Here is a 19,901-nt window from a genome sequence, read left to right on the forward strand (position 1 = left end):
ACCTTGAACCAGATTATTTAATTATCATAATTAAAGGAAAATCCTAGTAGTAGGGACCTCTTGATCTGGAGGAAAGATGTAGTAGTCAGACCTTTTATATTTCCCCCTTCTGTGATAGACAAAAGACTACCTTTGGTCTTTTGGGCACACAAATCTCTTGGTCAGCTAGACGAATCAGCCTAGATGTTCAGGAGTCTTTGGGGAAAGAAGAAACTACAATTGAAAATTATTCTTCCCAAGATTCAAAATTAGGTCCCTTTAAAAATGCTTTCAACACATGATCTCACTTGATTTTTACACACCAAAATTCCTTGTTATATATATCTTTAATAATTTCTAGATTAGATACCGAAACATAATCGCTTTCTTAATGATTTAAAATCTTTACAAAATACAATACTGTTTGAAACAACAGGTATATAACCTCTTAAATGTGTTAGTTCTCTTGTTGTTTCTGAATTTCTAGAAGATCAGATACACTCTAGGGTGTGTATGTGTGTGTGTGTGTGTGTGCGTGTATGTGTATGTGTGTAGAAAGAGAGAGGAAGGCATGCTTATTACTTCACCGTAGACACTTGCCTTCTCTAAATAAAAAGTTTTAAAAGAAAACTTTAAAATTTAAATTGATAAAATATGAAAGGAATTATCCAAATCGTTGAGGCTCTGTGAAAATGAGAATTCAATAGACTTTTATTTGCTTCAACACTGCAGATGTTTTCCGTTCCTTCGTGTTCCTTGGTGGATCCTAACAGGTGAATTCTTAAAGAAAGTATGGTCAGTGAATTCAGTTGACTATCAGGTTGTTTCAGTTTTAAATATCAAATACCTGGGACATTTTCCTCTCAATTCAAAGCTTTAATTTCTACTGTAACTCCAGCAAAAATAAAGAACAAGCCCTTGAAATAGCTCAAACAGATCACTTATTTCAAGCCAGTGTGTATTTGAATAAGTTGTCAAAGACTTTTTTGACACTATAATGTCCTGATAGTTAAGACTTGTTACTGACTGGCTCCATTAAAGTTGACATCTGGTAGTCAAAATCAACATTTTGTTTCAGCTTCTAATTAAAATAAAGTCAGCTAAGAAAACAGGTTTATTTCTTTTTCTGTTGTTCTGGTTTTACTGAATGCGTGAAACCTAATGGCTACCATTTGCCCTTAAATAACATTTCTTTCTTTACTTTCCAGAAATATTCTTTCAGTCATTTATATAAGCATCCTCCTCCTTTTTAGTATTTTAGGGAGAAGTGATATCCAGTCTGTTGCCTAAGTTTTATAGACAAGTAATAACCAGGGACCTAATATTACGATTGTCTTATGAAGGGCAGTGGGACAACACTCTCACATGGAAACCTACATGGACAATGAGTTTTGTTTTGTAGATATGACTCCCACTGCCCTCATAGAATACACTGCCACAGCTTGTAATTAGTCCTTCAAATAGTTCCCCAAGCCAATACATGAAACCATGAAATGAAAGGTAGCCATTCTCATTTTTTATAGGCTTACCCTTTTAAACAATGCACGCCCCACTTCCCATTCCCCACTGTTTCACACGACAGGAGGGCCCTTCTTAACTCTTAGTAACTTCTGCCTAAATAAGATACTATTGAGAAGAGTGATCTTTTTTCCTCCACTTGCAAAGAATATTACATTTTATCTACACTGTAAATAAGATTTTAAAATATTGTTCAATGCTCAGAGGTCCATGACAATAAATAAGTTTTTAAACAATAAGTTAAGTATGTTATGTTTTATTTATTCTGAACAAAAAGTACACATGGTTTCACTCCACCATTTCAGTGATCTAATTAGTGACTCCCAGGTGTGAGTGATAAACTATGTGACTGGAGTACTAGAGTTGCCAGCACACATTCATGAGGATAACGTGTCAATCTTAGCGTAATAAAGAAAGCAAGCATTCTACTGGAATGAAGAGAACTATTCCTTTTTTTCACGTGTTTGTGGATGTAAAGACTTTGTATTTTTTGAAGTTTGAGCTCTGAGTTCTCCACTTCATTTTCAACATTTAATTAGGTGAATTCAAAGAACAAATAAATGGAAACATTTATACATTGTTTTCAAACATTTCCTGTAGCTTTCTAGGATGTTATATTTGTCTCTGATACATTTTCAAATTTCAGAGGAAACACCCGTTTCTGCTTATTTTAAGGTCAGCAGTAAGGTTATGTTTTTGAAATAATGTCTGGAGTGAAACTCAGAAGATGGAAAAACAAAATGGCAGATACTTCACTCCAGAGTATTAACTGTTCAAAACTCTGGGTTTCAGAGTCTCATCCTTGAGCTTGTATATACACAAAGCTCTAGGTCTAAATTCTAGTCACAAGGGTTCTTTGACCAAGCGGCAGGAAAGGGCTTTGTTGAATTCACACTTCAGCAAAGTTTATAATCTTTCTAATACTAGTATTAACCTGTGAAAATGAGTATACAACTAGCAAGAGGAATATATCCAGTAATCTCTCATCTATGAGCCTCTTTGTTGCCAAGATGTTAGAATTTTTTATGGATTGGGTGTAAGACTGTTATTTCACATACTATCATCTGATCCAGTCATTCCCCTTTGGTATTTTACAAAAGAAATGAAAGCATATGTCCATGCAGCAAAGACTTGTACATGAACATTTATACAGCTTCATTTGTAATAGCCCAATGTTAGAAACAATATAAATGTCCACTACCAGGTGAATGAATAAACAACTTTGGTATATCCATACAGTAAAATATTACCCAGCAATAACAAGAATGAACTGTTAAACATTAAAACATAGATAAATCTTGGGACTCCTGGGTGGCTCAGTTTGTTGGGTGTCTGCCTTCAGCTCAGGTCATGATCCTGGGGTCTGGGGACCAAGCCCTATTGGGGGGGATTCCCCACTCAGCAGGGAGTCTGCTTGTCTTTCTTCCTATGCCCCTCCCCCCCAAATCATATATGCATGCGTGCTTTCTCTCTCTCTCTCAATAAATAAAATCTTTAAAAATAAATTTAAAAATAAAATATAATAGAGACAAACCTTAAAATAGTTATTCTGAGTGCAGTAAGCCGGACCAAAAAGGGGTATATACAGTATGATTTCATTTATATAACATTTTTTAAGATGCAAACTAGTGATAAAACTAGTAATAAAAAATAATGATAAACTATAGTGATAAAAAAGTGACAAACTAGTGATAAAAACTAGTGACAAAAAGATCAGTGGTTGCCTAGGGATGGGTGGTACAGACTGGGGCAGGAAGGAGTGACAAGAGATACAAGAAAACCTTTGAGGGTGACAAATATGTTCTTTACCTTGACTGCGGTGATGAATACAGATGTCATAACTTATCAAACAGACATGCTTTAAACATGGTCAGTGTAATATATGCCAATTATGCCTCAACAAAACTTAAATAAACTATCACTTCATTTTCTCAAGCCCTACCTACTTCTACTGAAGTATCTAGTAAGTTTGACTCCTCCTCCTCACTGGAAATTCTTTAGTGGAAAAAATAAATAAAAGTGTTTTCTTTATCTCGGAGTCTTAATTACTGTTACAGACAGAAGAGAGGTTCGTGTGTCCTGTTTTCCTCCAGAAGAACTTCCAGGACTTGACTATTTCTCAGCTCTAGGATGCTTCTCAGACCCAAATCACCTCCCTTCTCTTTCTTTGCAGGGGCACCCAGGGACACTGCCTGCTTTTGTCTCCTCTCTATAGTTGCAATGACACAGTCGGACTCCAGAACAACTGGCAAGAATGGAATTTATTCTCTTTGGGACTTTGCATAGAGTGCTTATTATCATACTTGCACTAGTGCTTTATTGGTCTCTAATGTGGTTAAATGAACCCATGTGTACTTTACATTTCCATTTGTTTACTTAAAACAAAAAACACATGCTTAACTTATTGTTTGAAAAATTACCTGTTGCCCATGGACCAGTGAGTCTTAGAGAAATGCAGAGTATAGCCCCTGGAACATAATAAGCATTCTGTAAAGGTTACCTATATTATTAAGATTAGTATTGATTGATGTTATTATATTCACAAAATAAGCAGTTAAGCCCTTTACCTTTTAACATTTTATTGTGATGTGAAAATAAAACGAATGACAACTATAAGGAATTTGTAAAAGTTTGCGAATCATACAAAAGTCTACAGTAGTCTTGAGTCCATTCTCCTTCAGACATTCATTTGTAAAGCTGGGGCTCACCAAAATACCTCTGTCCTTCCGAGCACTCTGCAGGGTAAGGGTACCCCCAGGACCTACAATCAAAGGAAAACTACAGGTGCCCTCCTCAGCAAAGGAGCCATTCCTGTCCTAAAAACCCACAGGCTGGATGATTTCCATTCTCCTGGGTCTCCATTCAGTATACTCTAGGTATTCCTTATTTTATTTAAACCTCATGACTGTCCTGTGAAGTAATTAATATGCCTGTTTTCACATGAAGAAACAGTCTCAGAGAATTTATATAAAGCTACATAAAGCTAAAGATAGAGAGGTCATTCAAACCCTCCTGTTCTAAAGCCCAAGAATTCCCCATTATCTTTGGCCATGTTGTCACAGATGGACACTAAATATATATTTCTTTAAAAAAAGGTACATATATATATTTCTTTGTTTTAGGGAAAATGCTAAAAGACGCTGATGGAATATTTTGACTAACATGTATCAGTAAATAAAAATATTAGCAGTTAATATTTATTGATATGTTCTAAATACAAAAGCTATCTGAGGTACATTCTATCACTCTTTCCATTTTACAGATGAGGAAACAGACACAGAAAAACCAGGTAACTTGTGTAAGGTTGCATGGCTGGGATATGAGCCATGTTCCTAGAACCTAGAGCCTTAACCACCACACAATACTGCTTGTGCTGGATATTTTCATTTTGCCCCTCCAGATCATTCTCTACCCTTGTCCATAAGGCTCTGTGCCCTGGGACACTGACATTTACAAACTACTTCAACCCGGCTCCTTGGTCTCCCAGCTTCCAGTTAGAGTGAGGAAAATTAAAAAGGCAGCAGGAAATGAAAAGCCATCAGGAATTGCAAGGGATGAAGAAAGCGGGGCTGGATATTTGTTCCTCTGGCTCTATCCCTCCAGGGCTGCAATTTGCCTATCACGTGGCATCACCTCTCATGAGCCCTCACCCTTGGGTCTCCCTGGGTGTTGGCCCAAGCTCTCTCTTCCATTGCTGCTGGACTCTTGGTGCTTCAGCATCCTCTGCTGGCATCCCTTAGCCCTGCCTACATCTTGCTAAACTATGATTCATTAAACTCTCTTTTGCCCCTGTTGAGTGAGCACTCCTTCTTCTGCCCAGATGACTGCTGACACCCTGCCCCTGTAATAGATGACATCGTTCTTGTATTCCCAGAGTAAAAATTCTGGGATGATCTCCCCCCTTCCCTTGATGTTGTAAGAAAACTGATAATCAGATCCCAGAGCCTGCAGACTTTAGCAGCTCTTGGTAAAGTTTTGCCCAGAAGGACGGAGGGTTTGGACCCAAGGTTCCTATTGTCCTGGACTTTTACCTCTCTGCCACTTATACAATGAAAGAGAAAGGTATTTCAGTGCCTTTTCAGCCCCTGATAAAGTAGACGGTAGTACATTTATTTATTTATTTATTTAAAGATTTATGTATTTATTTGAAAGAGAGAGAAAGGGAGGAAGGGCAGAGGGAGAGGGAAAGAGAGAATCCCAAGCAGGCGCCACATCCAATATGGAGCCCAACATGGGGCTCAATCTCACGACCCTGAGATCATGATCTGAGCAAAACCAGAGTCGGAGGCCTAATCGAGGTGCCACCCAGGTGTCCCGAGGATAGTAAATTTTTATCAGATGCCCTAGTCTATTGTTAAGAGATAGAAAGGACAGGGGGAAATGGGGCTTAATCTTCTGTGGTTTGTGTTCTTATCCTGTCTTACCAATGAAGAAACTGAAGCACTAAAGAGGCAAATAACTTACCCACGGTCATGAATCTAGTGAATGGTAGAGCTGTGCTCAAACTCAGAAACTCTGGCAGTGGACGCCCCCTGTCTGCTCTCAGTTGCGGCAGCAGGTAGGATCCTGAGGAACAGATGGTGTGTTCTGGTGGCCAATGAGCCCCATGGTCCTCCTTAAATGAAGTGTCTGGCTGCCTAAGTTGTTGGGGTTGCCTTCATCAGCTATTATCACCTTCTACTATCATTAAATCCCCTCTCCTACCTCTAGGCTCCATGAGGACAGGGACAGCACTTGTTGGCCTTTGCAGTCCCCACTGGTTACTGTGGTGACTAGCGTCAAATACCACAAACATTCACTGAACAAATTAGGAGACTGAAATTTCTAACTTACTGATAAAACTACAACTTCTTGAGGGGCTAATATCCAAAATATATAAAAAACTTACATGATATAACACTAAAACAACAAATAATCTAATTAAACAATGGGCAGAAGACCAGAATAGGGAAGTCTCCAGGGGCACCTGGGTGGCTCAGTTGTTAAGTGTCTGCCTTCAGCTCAGATCACGATCCCAGGGTCCTGGGATGGAGCCCTGCATCCGGCTCCCTGCTCAGCAGGAAGCCTGCTTCTCCCTCTCCCACTCCCCCTGCTTGTGTTCCCTCTCTCACTGGGTCTTTCTCTGTCAAATAAGTAAATAGAATCTTTAAAAAAAGAAAAAGAAAAGTTTCCGAAGAAGATATACAGATGGCCAACAGGTACATAAAAAAATTCTCAAAATCACTAATCATCAGGGAAATGTAAATCAAATCCACTGTGAGTTATCACTTCATATTAATCAGAATCACTAGTACCCAAAAGACAAGAAATAACAAGTACTGGCAAGGATGTGGAGAAAAAAGAACCCTCATGCACTGTTGGTGGGAATGCAAATTGGTGCAGCCACTGTGGAAAACAGTATGGAGGTTCCTCAAAAAATGAAAAATAGAAATACCATATGCTCCAGTAATCCTACTACTGGACCCAAGAAAACAAAAACACTAAATCAAAAAAATATATGTACCCTATGTTTATTGCAGCATTATTTACAATAGCCAAGATATAGAACAACCCAGGTGTCTATCATATATATGAGATATATATTTTTATATATAATATATATTGTATTGTATTACATTATTATATGTTTTACATATATATACATCTATGTGTGTGTGTGTATATATATATATATATATATTCCCAGTCATATAAAAAGAATGAGATCTTGTCACTTGTAATAACATGGATGGACCTTGAGGGTATAATGCTAAGTGAAGTAAGTCAGACCCAGAAAAACAAATACCATATGATTTCACTTATATGTAGACTCTAAAAACAAAACAAAACAAACAAACAAAACCAGACTCTTAAACACAGAGAACAATCTGGTAGTTGTCAGATGGGAGGTAGGTGGGGGAATGGGTAAAATAGATAAAGGGAATTAAGAGGTTCAAACTTACAGGTACAAAATAAACAGTCCCAGAGAAGAAAAGCATAGCATAGAGAATACAGTCAATAATATTGTAACAATATTGTATGGTCATAGATGATAACTACACTCATTGTGGTGAGCACTGAATAATGCATAGAACTGTCAAATCACTATGTTATACACCTGAAACTAAGATACCATTATATGCTAATTTTACTTAAATTTAAAAAACTGTGGGGCACCTGGGTGGCTCAGTGGGTTAAGCCTCTGCCTTCGGCTCAGGTCGTGATCCCAGGGTCCTGGGATCGAGCCCCGCGTCGGGCTCTCTGCTCAGCAGGGAGCCTGCTTCTCCCTTCCTATCTGCCTGCCTCTCTGCCTACTTGTGATTTCTCTCTCTGTCAAATAAAAAATTAAATAATTTAAAAAAAAAAAATTTAAAAAACTGTATCCTCTGATGAAAACAGAGGTGGAAATCACAGACAGGGACTTATGGTGGCTAAGAGTACTATCTAAGGAGAAAGACTGAGTATGTCCCCTAAGTTCAAACATTTAGCAGCAATTTAACCTTGAGCAAGATGCTCTGGTTCCCTATGCTTCAGCTCCCTCCTCCGTGAAATGGGGCTTATGATCACGTGGTCTTTCTTACAGGCTATGGTAAGGATTAAATGAAATAAAATTAAAGTCTTGCTGAATGGCCATATCAAGTACTCAATCATTCTAAGTGGATACTATTACTATTTTCTTAATCACAGTGTGATCACTGAGAAAAGAAAGAACTGTGGGAACCTTCCATGTTTAATACAGAATGAGGGTAGAATAGAATATGCCTGCACCAAACACAGCAACACAGGGTCCACTCCCAAAGAAAGCACTAAGTGCTCACAAGGAACACTGGCATTGAAACATCCTACACCAAAGACTTGTAAGTTACATGAAAAGATAGTTTAAGATTTACTGAGAGACTTCTATATATCATGACTTCTCCTTTAGCAAACAAATTATTTGACAATTATTCCTTTATTTAATAAAACTTCCTTCTGATATAAAACAGCCCAATATGCAGCATTACTTACAAGTGGGGAATCCATAGGGCTAGAATGTACAGGTGGAAAGACTTTTGTGCGGGAACAGGGGAGATGGAAGGGGAATGTTTGAAGACATGAGTTGGGAGAGGTAGAAAGAAAGAATGGGGAAATTCGGAACAAGTAAATTATCCAATTAACAATAGATCTTTTGTGTTAGCTTCCTTGACGCAAAAGCATAACTGTGGGTAACTTTCAGATTTCAAAGCTGGACTCTTACTCTTAAGGAAGCATTAACTAGATCCACTGACAATAACTCAGTTTACAAAGAAATGGAGGAGTGAGGCTTTAGTTCCTTTTCCAACTTCAGAGGTGAATTGTTTAAGTACATCCTTGAGATGTGTCTTAACTTGTGCTTCCAAAATGTAATACCATACGATGATTTATAGACCATTGATGCCCAGCCAAATAATTTCTTCCCTTTGGTTTCTTTTATGTTAAATAAAGATGAAAGATACTCTACTTAAGTATTATTAAAGAAAAAAAAATGGGAAGAAAGAGGAAACCTCAAGTTATCTCAAGAGAGAGTTGATACAAAATATACCCTACTAGGAAACTGATGAACTAGGTTAAGAGAATAAAGCATAATTCTCCACAATTACCTTTGGGAAGAAATGAAAAATCACTCTTGAGCAAAATGAAAGGACTCAACCCATGTGTGGCTTCTCTGCAGTTCTCATTTCTGTTGTGTAGCTCTCTCTATAGCATCTATTTTTTCTAGAGCTTATAATGTTTATATAATAGAATTTTGAGCAATGAGAAAAGAAAAATGGCTAAACTATGTACCAAAAATTTTGCAAATCCAATTTTATCACTGTCATTCTGGTTTTTGTTAATGAAATCTTCCACCATCATGGCTTTCTTTAAAGGAAACATTGGCTTATACAGTTCCTAGTAACCCCTTTACATCTTTTTCTCACACAGGAAACAGGAAAACCATCTCTCCATCCTTTTCCCATTTGAGTAAATTTATTTCCCAGCAACAGCTAGCCATCTGGTTTCTAACAAACATAGTGGCACAATTTCTCCACTTTGAAAGGAAAATAACAACATTATGAGGATTATAAAAATACTAGTTAACATTAATTGGGCACTTACCCTGTACCAGACCTTGTGTGAAACATTTTACATGCATTATCTCATTTAATCTTCTAATGACTCTCCAAAATGGATAATTCTATTATCCCCATTTTACAAATTAGGAAACTGGAGCTAACAGAAACCATGTCACAAAGGAATTCTTATCAAATAGGATGCATTTATCTCCAGGTAACTAAATACTGAATTCTAATTGGTATAAGCAAAAACATCATTTCCTTAATTCTGGAGGCTTAGCAGTAGGATGGGACTTGGGTGTTGACTTAATCCAAATTCCTCTTACATTTGCTTAATCCTCAGAACTGTATGAGGATGGCTGCATCAGGTCTGGGATTCACTTCAGTGCAGAATAATACCTAGAAGAGCACTCTTTCAAGATGCCCCTAGCTAAATTCTTCTTGAGTCTCAGTGGCCCAAAATAGATGAGATGACCTTTCCTGACCTTTCCAAGTAATGAAGGGGTTGGAACTGCCATGACTGACAGCTAAATTAAAGCTCATTCCTGTTGGCATTGAAATCCAATTTATAAAAATGGACAATTTTAGGAATGCTTCTCTCTCGTGCTATTCTGCTTAAGCTAAACTTGAAGGTTAAAATATCAGTGGGTTAAATTTGTTTGAATTTTTATAAACTGTTTTTATCAATTATTTAGTAATTGTCAGAATTATTAAAAATTATTGGGATTATGGGGGCACCTGGGTGACACAGTCAGTTAAGCATCCGACTCTTGGTCTCAAGTCAGGTTAGATGATCCCAGAGTGGTAAGACCAAGCCCTGCATGGGGCACTGTGCTCAGCATGGAGTCTGCTTGAGAATCTCTCTGCCCCTCCCCACCCCCCACATGCTCTCTCTCTAAAATAAAATCTTTTAAAAAATTATTAGGACTACAAAAATTATACATGGTACCGTTTACTTAAAAACTAAAGTGCGCACCTCTGTAGGGCTTATTTTCTCCATTTAAAACAATAGTATTTTCAATTTTGTGTAAGTCATTTTTCCCTGGGTTTGTGGATATAAATGGGGTTACGTTTATGAGATCCACCACGTTATCTTCTAGCTCTAGGGCCCAACTCCTAATAAAGTCCTATGGTTCTCCCTAAACGTTCACCCAACTTGTTTTGGGGAGCTCCAAGTTGGGCCTGACTGCTTACAGGTTTGAACTACTGTTCTTCCAAATGCCCTAGGTGCAAGTCATGTCTCTTCTTACCTCTTCTCTTCTCTAGTACCTTCTGCCAGGAACCACCACGCCCATAGAGCACGGCATCTTCTGCCCCATCTCTCTGCACTTTACACCACTGTCGCTTTTAATCCAGAACCTCAAACACCCTAAGCAGAAAATGATGCCTTTATGCCCTACTTTGTGCTGATGATACTGACTGTACCCCAGAGTCTTACACAATTCCAGGTTAAAAACAACTGTAGGAGGAAAGCCTTTCCTTCATTCAGGTTAAACATAGCCCTAAGGGATAGGACAAGAAATTCAGTTCCTGAGAAAGTTTTGCACTCTTTCCCAACTCTCTTCTTCCCAGGTTCCCAAATTCTCATGCAAATTTTTTTAAAGATTTTATTTATTTATTAGAGATCATAAGCAGGCAGAGAGACAGGCAGAGAGAGAGGAGGAAACAGACTCCCCGCTGAGCAGAGAGCCCGATGCGGGGCTTAATCCCAGGACCCTGAGATCATGACCTGAGCTGAAGGCAGATGCTTTAACCCACTGAGCCACCCAGGTGCCGTCTCATGCAAATCTTTATGCAAATAACTTCTAAAGGATTCCCTATGTAGTTGTCAGACTCTAGCCTGGCATTTCTGAATCTCTATGATGGACACAATATGAACTCAAGCCATAACCCTCTTAAGGATATTTCTTCCAACAAAAAATTTTTGCACTAAAATGACCTTCCATGTGGTACATATATACAATGGAATACTATGCAGCCATCAAAAGAACTGAAATCTTGCCATTTGTGACGACGTGGATGGAACTAGAGGGTATTATGCTTAGCGAAATAAGTCAATCGGAGAAAGACAAATATATGATCTCCCTGATATGAGGAAGTGGAGATGCAACATTGGGGGTTTGGGGGGTAGGAAAAGAATGAATGAAACAAGATGGGATCGGGAGGGAGACAAACCATAAGAGACTCTTAATCTCACAAAACAAACTGAGGGTTGCCGGGGTGAGGGGGGTAGGGAGAGGGTGGTGGGGTTATGGACATTGGGGAAGGTATGTGCTATGGTGAGTGCTGTGAAGTGTGTATAAACCTGGAGATTCACAGACCTGTACCCCTGGGGCTAATAATACATTATATGTTTATAAAAAAATTTTTAAAAAAAATTTTTAAAGATAAAAAATAAATACATAAGTAAAATAAAATGACCTTCCAAGTTTGTATATCATATGCTAATAAATATTTTTGCTGGACATTATTCTAGAAATTTACAACATCCTTTGAGTTCCAACATGATGTAACAGAACTCTTTAGGTAGAAGAGGACTTACTGAACCATTTCATTCAAGACAAAGGAGTCTGTCATGAAATTAACAGAACTTGTGTAGATACAGTAACCACATCGATCAAATTTGAATTATGCCCATTGAAGACCTTATCTTTGTATTGGCATGTCCCTAGAAACTTATAAATAATAAATAAATAAATAAATAAAGTTATTATCACAGTGAGGTCCCAAGAAAGTACCAAAAAGGAGAAAGAATTGTGACAGACATGTCTCAAACACTGTTTTAGAAAATACCAAGTATTCTTAGTACTTAAGTTATTGATTTTATTACCATAAAAGTTTTTAATTAACTATACAGTTACTTACAGTTTTTTACTTTTATTTTTTTTTTAAGATTTTATTCATTTATCCAACAGACAGATCACAAGTAGGCAGAGAGGCAGGCAGAGAGAGAAGGGAGGAAGCAGGCTCCTTGCTGAGCAGAGAGCCCGATGCGGGGCTTGATCCCAGGACGCTGGGATCATGACCTGAGCCGAAGGCAGCGGCCTTAACCCACTGAGCCACCCAGGTGCCCCCAGTTTTTTACTTTTAATCTTAGATATCAAACATCATCAGAATTTTGATCAATAATTTTTTCATTTTCTACTTCAGTGAACTGTCACACCTTCTGTTACCAGTTATCCAAAAGTTGTGCATCAGAAACACAAATTGACCTTCCTAAACAAGAACTACAAAAATTTCCAATTCCCATTGAATGAATTTTAAGTATTTATGTTTAAATCTAAATAACATGTCAGTATAGGGTAATATAATCTAGAAACTAATATTATATAAATCTATGCTTCCCTACATTGGTTTAATGCCTTTATTGACCTGTGGACTATGGGGGGAAAAAAAAGGCATCCTCTTTGCAAACTGTTTTTGAAATCAAATCTGTCATAACTAGGTTGGCCTAACTAATACCTTGGTAAGGTAGTTAGTAATAAAGTAGACCCACTTTATCAAACTGACCTCATTAACTTGTTTTTTGTCCAGATGGAACACTTGACCAGAACTTGTAGAGGCAATTTCTTCATAGACTTTATATCCAATGTGGCCCCTGTCATCACAATCTCCAGTGAGCACAAATACCACCTATGATATTTAAAAAAAAAAAGACAATTTAAAGGGTTTTCAGAAATCAATATGAATTTATTAAGTACCTATTACATGTTTATATGCTACTAGTACAGTGGAATATATACATTATTATATATACATCATACATATATAATATACATATATACATATATAAATATATATAATACCATACATCATATATATATATATATATATATATATATATATATATATATCTCCATCCCTATATCCATGCACTTTGCAAAAGACTTTGAAGTCCCTCTTGTTTAGGAGGTGGAGTTAATATGTCATCTTCAAATGAAAGCTTGGACATATGATTTGCTTTGGCCAGCAGCCCAAAGCAAAAGGGACATTCTATCAGTTCAAGCTTACATTCAAGAGCTTGTGTATCTTGTGTATCTTGTGTATCTAGATACCTTGTGTACCTTGTGATCTAGCACTTGATATATACTTCTTCTGCCTTGGCCATGAAAAGAACATGTCTAAACTAGCCTACTGGTCTCAAAAAAATGGTGAGAAACCTGTGAGACAGTGCCAAGTCACCCTAGAGATCAGCCTAGATAAGTCAAACCCAAACTCTCCCCAGACACACAAGTGAGCAAGCCTCACCTAGATCAACAGAGCCCTGAAAATATGTGAGAAATAAATGTGTGTTGTTTTCAGCCACTGAGAGGTAGAACTGTTTGTTACACAGCAAGAGCTAACTGATACAACAAGTAACTGACTCAGAGGAGATTCCACATAGGAGGTGATATTTGAGACACAGGCCTATGTTTTTGTCAGTTAAAAAGATAAGATGGTAAGAAGAACCTTCATTAATCCCCGATCATTTCCTCTCTGTATCAAAAAACAAGGTATTAATATGTACAAATATTACATATCAATTTAATATGCTTAAATTAAATACACATATGTACTGGAGTGCATGTATACAGATCAATAGTTATAATTATTGGGATTTGCCATACAAAGTTTAGTCAAAGAGGAGAGGCAACTTCTCACATGCCATAAAGGCATACTTTCTTTTATTGAACTTTGCTTTATTGTGCTTCACAGATACTACGTTTCTTACAAATTAGAGGTTTGTGGCAACCGTGCAACAAGCAAATCTATCAGCATCATTTTCCAACAGCATTTGCTCACTTCATGTCTCTGTGTCACATTCTGGTAATTTTTGCAATATTTCAACCTTTTTCATTATTCATATATTTGCTATGGTGATTCATGATCAGTGAGAATGACTTGCTGAAAGCTCAGATGATGGTTAGCATTGTTTAGCAATGAAGTATTTTTTAATTAAGGTATATATATATTTTTTAAGATATAATAAAACTTCACACTTAAGAGAGTACAGTATAGTATAAACATACCTTCTATATACACAAAAATTCACTTGGTTTTATTGTGATATCTGCTTTATTATGGTGGTCAGAACTGCACCCACAATATCTCCAAAGTATGCCTGAATTCCTTCCAGCTGTATTCAGATAGAAAATATGGGGGCTGATTCCTACTCACTTGTGACTGTTTCTGTTGGATAAGCTGGAGCACCTCATGAGTGAGCCGATAATCCTTGGACCGTGCATCGGTGAAAACATAAATGAAAGAGCCAGGAAGAGAAATTTCCAAGGCAATTTTTATAGCTCCAATACTCATTTCTGGACAATCGCCACCTCCCTGTTGAGGAGCAGAGAAAAAAAAAATTGCAATTATTTCATCAATAAAAAAGGAAGGAATATTTTAGTTACAGCAAGTTGCTTTAGAAGCTGTAGAGCCGAGCAAGTTCTCTTCACATTTATCTTCCATCAGTTTGCCACTGCATTGATCACTTTGCTTACCAGGAGATGGAAAAGACATAAAGTGATGTGGAGAGCAAAAAATATATATTTATGGATAAATTATAAATTCATCCCAAACACACAATAGAAATTTTTATGTTTTTCACTTAATTAGATGTTGATTCACTCTCCATTCCCTAACCTGACTATTTCATATATCCCTCTTTTCTTATCCCTTATTTGATGACCTTGAGAGTAGCAATCAGAAGGGAACTTCCATGAACGCCCGCCACGATATCTATTAATCGAGCCACATGCCCTGCCTTTACAGTGAAGGAATCATTTGGGCAGAGCTAGGGTTAACTACTCACATGTGCCTAATCAAAAACACAGCTCCTACTGCTGTTGCCTCTCTCTACTCCATTGGCAAACATTCCTCTTTACTGGGTCATTCCCACAGGCAAACAAATGTACTGGTATTATCTCCCATACCTCAAGCTTTTGCTCAACTGTTACCTATCAGGGGAGCCTCTCATGACCACCTTACATAAAATACACATTCTTTACCACTCTTTTCATTCTGCTTTATTTTTCCTACTAACACATGATCTCTGTGTTTTATTTTCTACTTGAATAGACTCAATATATTTTCCTGAACAATAACAGTCCACATCCTAGGAAGAAGAATTCTCACATTTATTTCATTCAAAATTATATGGATTTACAGATTAAACTGTAAGAATGCTGTATTTATAGTTTTCTATATTTTAAATTTAGAATTATATCCTTCTGTTCCATGTCATCGATGTTCTTCAAAATTATAGGTTTTAATGATTGCATAATATTCTGCCTATATCCCATAATTTAGTTAACCATTGCCCTACTGTTGATTAATGCTCTTTCAAATTTTCCTCTATTATAAATATAAAAATACAAATCTATTATATATATGTATATATACACTATATTACTATATATTATATATACACTATTATATTATGTATACATATATATGTATATATATTTACATAATGTCTGATTATTTCCTTAGCATAGATGTCAATAACCACAGGGCCAAGGGAATGGACTTTCACCAATATGTTTTGAGCAATCCAGAACCGCTAAACACCCTGCTAGGATTTAGATACACAAAGAGGAATAATAAGCTAAAGTATCTTGTCCTTAAGGAACTCACGGTCTAGAAAAGACAACCAAATAAAAAGCAAGAGAGCTTGGGGTTGCCGGGGGGGCGGGGGGAGCCCTATGTTTCTATAGTCCACCAGAATTCAGTAAGTAAGAGCTCTTTCTCAAAAAGAAAATAATTACTTGACAAAAGGGATAAGGTTCTTACTTTAAACTCTGGAGATTCTACTTGATTCTCCTACTGGGGCTTTTCTCAGGCTTTAAACACTTTCAGATTGTGGTACAATATCCTGAGCACCATAGATCTAATCAGGGTCAAAACAGTCAGGCATTTGAACTGTTTACACCGCAGTTTGGACAAACTGGAGAATCTTTTCTTGCTTTGGATTGCACTCAAAACTTACAGGCTGGGAGTGCCATTTATTAAATGAGTTGGAACAGAGTCCCAATTGTTATAAAACACTTATAAAATTGAGACGACCGTGGAATATTATGTCACTTTCTTAATGGTAGCAGATTGAACACCGTAATAACCTGATCTTCACTTCTGAGAAGACATCAGCTAAAGACTCCCAGAAATTTTACTGTTAACAGTCCTTTCTATTTTTGCAGGACTTACCACCTATCCATCATTACTTACGTGTATGTAATGATAATAGATAATACTGTTCTCAAAAACTTGTATATTTGTATCTCCAGACTGTACTTACCTCCCGAATTCCAATTTTACATTTTTTTAAAGATTTATTTATTTGAGAGAGAAAGGGAGAGAGATTGGGATGGGGGCAGACAGAGAGGATCTTCAGACTCCCCGCCCAGTGCAGAGCCCCCGTTGGGGCTTGAGCTCACAGCCCATGAGATACCACCTGAGCCAAAACCAAGAGTCAGAGGCTCAACCGACTGGGCCACTCAGGCAACCCTAATACTACATTTTCCATTGCCTGTTAAGCATCTACTGCAAGGGTGTCTGGGTGGCTCAGTTGGTTAAGCGTCCACCTTCAGCTCAGGTCATGATCCTAGGGTCCTGGGATCGAGCCCCAGGTTGGACTCCCTGCTCAGTAGGGATTCTGCTTCTCCCTCTGCCTCTGCCCCTTCCTACCTATTCATCCTCTCTCACTCTCTCTCAAATAAATAAATAAAATCTTAAAAAAAAAATCTCCTAGATGTTTTATGGGTCTCCACAATTCCAAGGGTCTAAAATAGAACTCATTACATTTTCTCCAACCATGTCTTCCCTATTTTTGTTAGTGGAACTACCTGCCTCCATATTCAGGTTCAAACCTAAGTCACCTTGACGCCTCCCTCTTCCTTCACCTAATCAATGGTCAAACCATATTCCTCTACTTCTGTCATGAATCAGTACCCTCCCTTCCCCCTTATTTCCCACAATTCACTCTTCTTATCATTGATTTTGTTACAACTATAGCCTCCCATCTCGCCTTCTGCTCTGCCTAGTAACAAACTTAATTTTTCCTTCAGTAAAGAGCTCTCAGTACCACGTTCCTACTTAAAATCTTTCACTACTTGTGTTGGATCAAATGCTCTTTCTAGTTTTCTATCTCCTGCTACTCCCTCTTCATAAATTGCTTCCTTTAAGCTAAGACTACTTCCTATTGTTTAAATATGCCCCCTTTCTTTGCACTGTAATGCCTTTAGGACTTTCATTCATCCTTCTACTGTTCCATTTACCATCAGCACTCCTCATCAACATATGCATGGGTAGTCGCACCTGGGCGGTTCAGTCTTCAGTCAGTTAAGCCTCTGCTTTTAGCTCAGGTCATGATCCCAGGATAGAGCCCTGCTCCGGGTTCCCTCCTCTGCACGGAGTCTGCTTCTCCCTCTCCCCCTCCCACCACTCATGCTCTCTCTTTCTCTCTCTCTCTCAAATTAATAAAATCTTTAAAATCTATATGCATGGCTAAATTCTCCCATTTTGTATAAGCTCATTGATAGCAGTAACTATGCTTTGTCAAGTCCTTAAGTCTTGAGTGCATAACATTTGCTGGCATATAGTAATCACTGAGTAAATATTTGACTAATTGAACTATTTTCCTTCTAAGGCTGAGATGATATGCCTTCCCCTCTTTAAAACTTTCTCTTTTCTTCCAGTCAAATATACTTCTTCACTCTTCAGCTTTACTTCAATATGCTTTACATGTCAATGATATAGCATGCTTTCCTCTGCATAATAGTTATTTAGAGGGATTGTCATGTGCTAAAAAATGTCCTTAAACAAGCATTTGTGTGCTGAGAAGGTGGGAATAGCTATTGGACATGTTAATAACTTTAATATATTGCATAGGAATAATTCTTACTTGAAGCCAACTCTGCACATCTGTAAAGAATATTCTTGACTGCTCAAAAAACTAGGTTCCTATTGTATTTTCAGAAGCTTAAACAAAAACATTCCTCAACTGTGCTTGACATAATCCACCTGAATGTGAATCACAATATAAAATTTACCCATTCCACAAGCATTTGTTAAATGGCCAAGTATACAATAAAGCTAGCTCTGTGGTAGACTAATTCTAAAGAGAAATTAATTATCTTTTGCTAATTGTCACCTAATATCAAGGGGTTGGGAGAAGTCTTCTGTCTATGGGCCAAAAATCAGAACAGCTAAGTAATCTCTAGGGATATATCCTAGGAATGACAAGAATGATAAGCCCTGTCCAGTTAGTAAAGGACAAGCTTTGAGCTGCTTGACTTGTGTTCAAATTTACTCTAAGAGGACATAGGGATGCCTTAGTTCATCTCAAAACATCACCCAGAAGTAGACTCCAGAGACCACTAGAATCCTTGGAAGTTACTCCAGATGAATGCATCCCACTGAGATCCCTCCATATCTTCAGACTCACACTAAAACTTGAAGGTAGCCCTAAAAAAAACCCCATGTGTTGAAATGGAACCTCTAAGCCTTCAAGTACTTTTTCACCCTATAAGTTTGAATAGAGAAGTTTGAAATCACATTTTAATAAAACCTACATGGTCGACAACATTTTCCATAAATACTGGAACCACCTTATTCTGCTGAAAACAGCACCTCTGTGAAACACTGAACCTCGTATACAGTAAGCTTAACGCTGGTTAATGCCCAAAGGAAAGAGTGTGATGAGCCAATAGCTGTAACTCCAGAGAATTTCACAAATATAATTGCAAATGAAAGGCATCCTTTTTCTTCCTTAAACTCTTTTATATCATACTCTCCAAACAAAGTCTTTAACTCTTATGGAGAAATTAACATAAAGTCTCAAAGCAGCCAGAAAAACGGGAGAATGTCAAGTCAAAAGGAAACAGTTTGATCCATGTATGTCAGAAACTCATAGTGGAGGTACTTATACATCCTTAGGAGGGATTTGTGTAGCTTAATTTTTTTCCTGCTGTGGAAATCAGTGTATTCTCTTTTGTTTTTTTAATTTATTTGTCAGAGAGAGAGAGTACACACAAGCAGGCAGAGGCAGCAAGTGAAGCAGGCTCCCTGCTGAGCAAGGAGCCCGATGCAGGACTCGATCTCACAACACTGGGATCACGACCTGAGCGGAAGGCAGCGGCTTAACCCACTGAGCCACCCAGGCGCCCCGGAAATCAGTGTATTCTTTCCAACAAAAATGATTATGCTGCCCTGAATTTCACACTTGCAGACACAGATTATATTATAATCATACTGACTACGTATCAGTTAGAAGTTGTCCTCAGGAACAACTCTTCTCTTTCCAAAATAGTACAATATCTTTAAATCATTACCTTTTTGTTTAGCTAGGTTAGTGGATAACTGAAAACTAAAAATAAGTGT

General features: G+C 37.6%; 1 protein-coding gene across 1 annotated transcript in view; it reads right to left on the reverse strand.

Moving 5' to 3' along the window:
- The window catches only part of HMCN1 (hemicentin 1), a 473,045-nt gene that overhangs the window by 330,002 nt on the left and 123,142 nt on the right, over positions 1 to 19,901 (reverse strand). The window contains exons 3-4 of the mRNA XM_080824786.1: positions 14,706 to 14,864; positions 13,059 to 13,181 (exon numbers count right to left, since the gene is read on the reverse strand). Coding sequence (XP_080680912.1) covers positions 13,059 to 13,181; positions 14,706 to 14,864 — 282 coding nt within the window. The remainder of the gene's footprint in view (positions 1 to 13,058; positions 13,182 to 14,705; positions 14,865 to 19,901) is intronic.

The sequence above is a fragment of the Martes martes genome, assembly GCF_963455335.1.
Source record: "Martes martes genome assembly, chromosome: 15".
In the NCBI taxonomy this organism is placed as follows: domain Eukaryota; kingdom Metazoa; phylum Chordata; class Mammalia; order Carnivora; family Mustelidae; genus Martes; species Martes martes.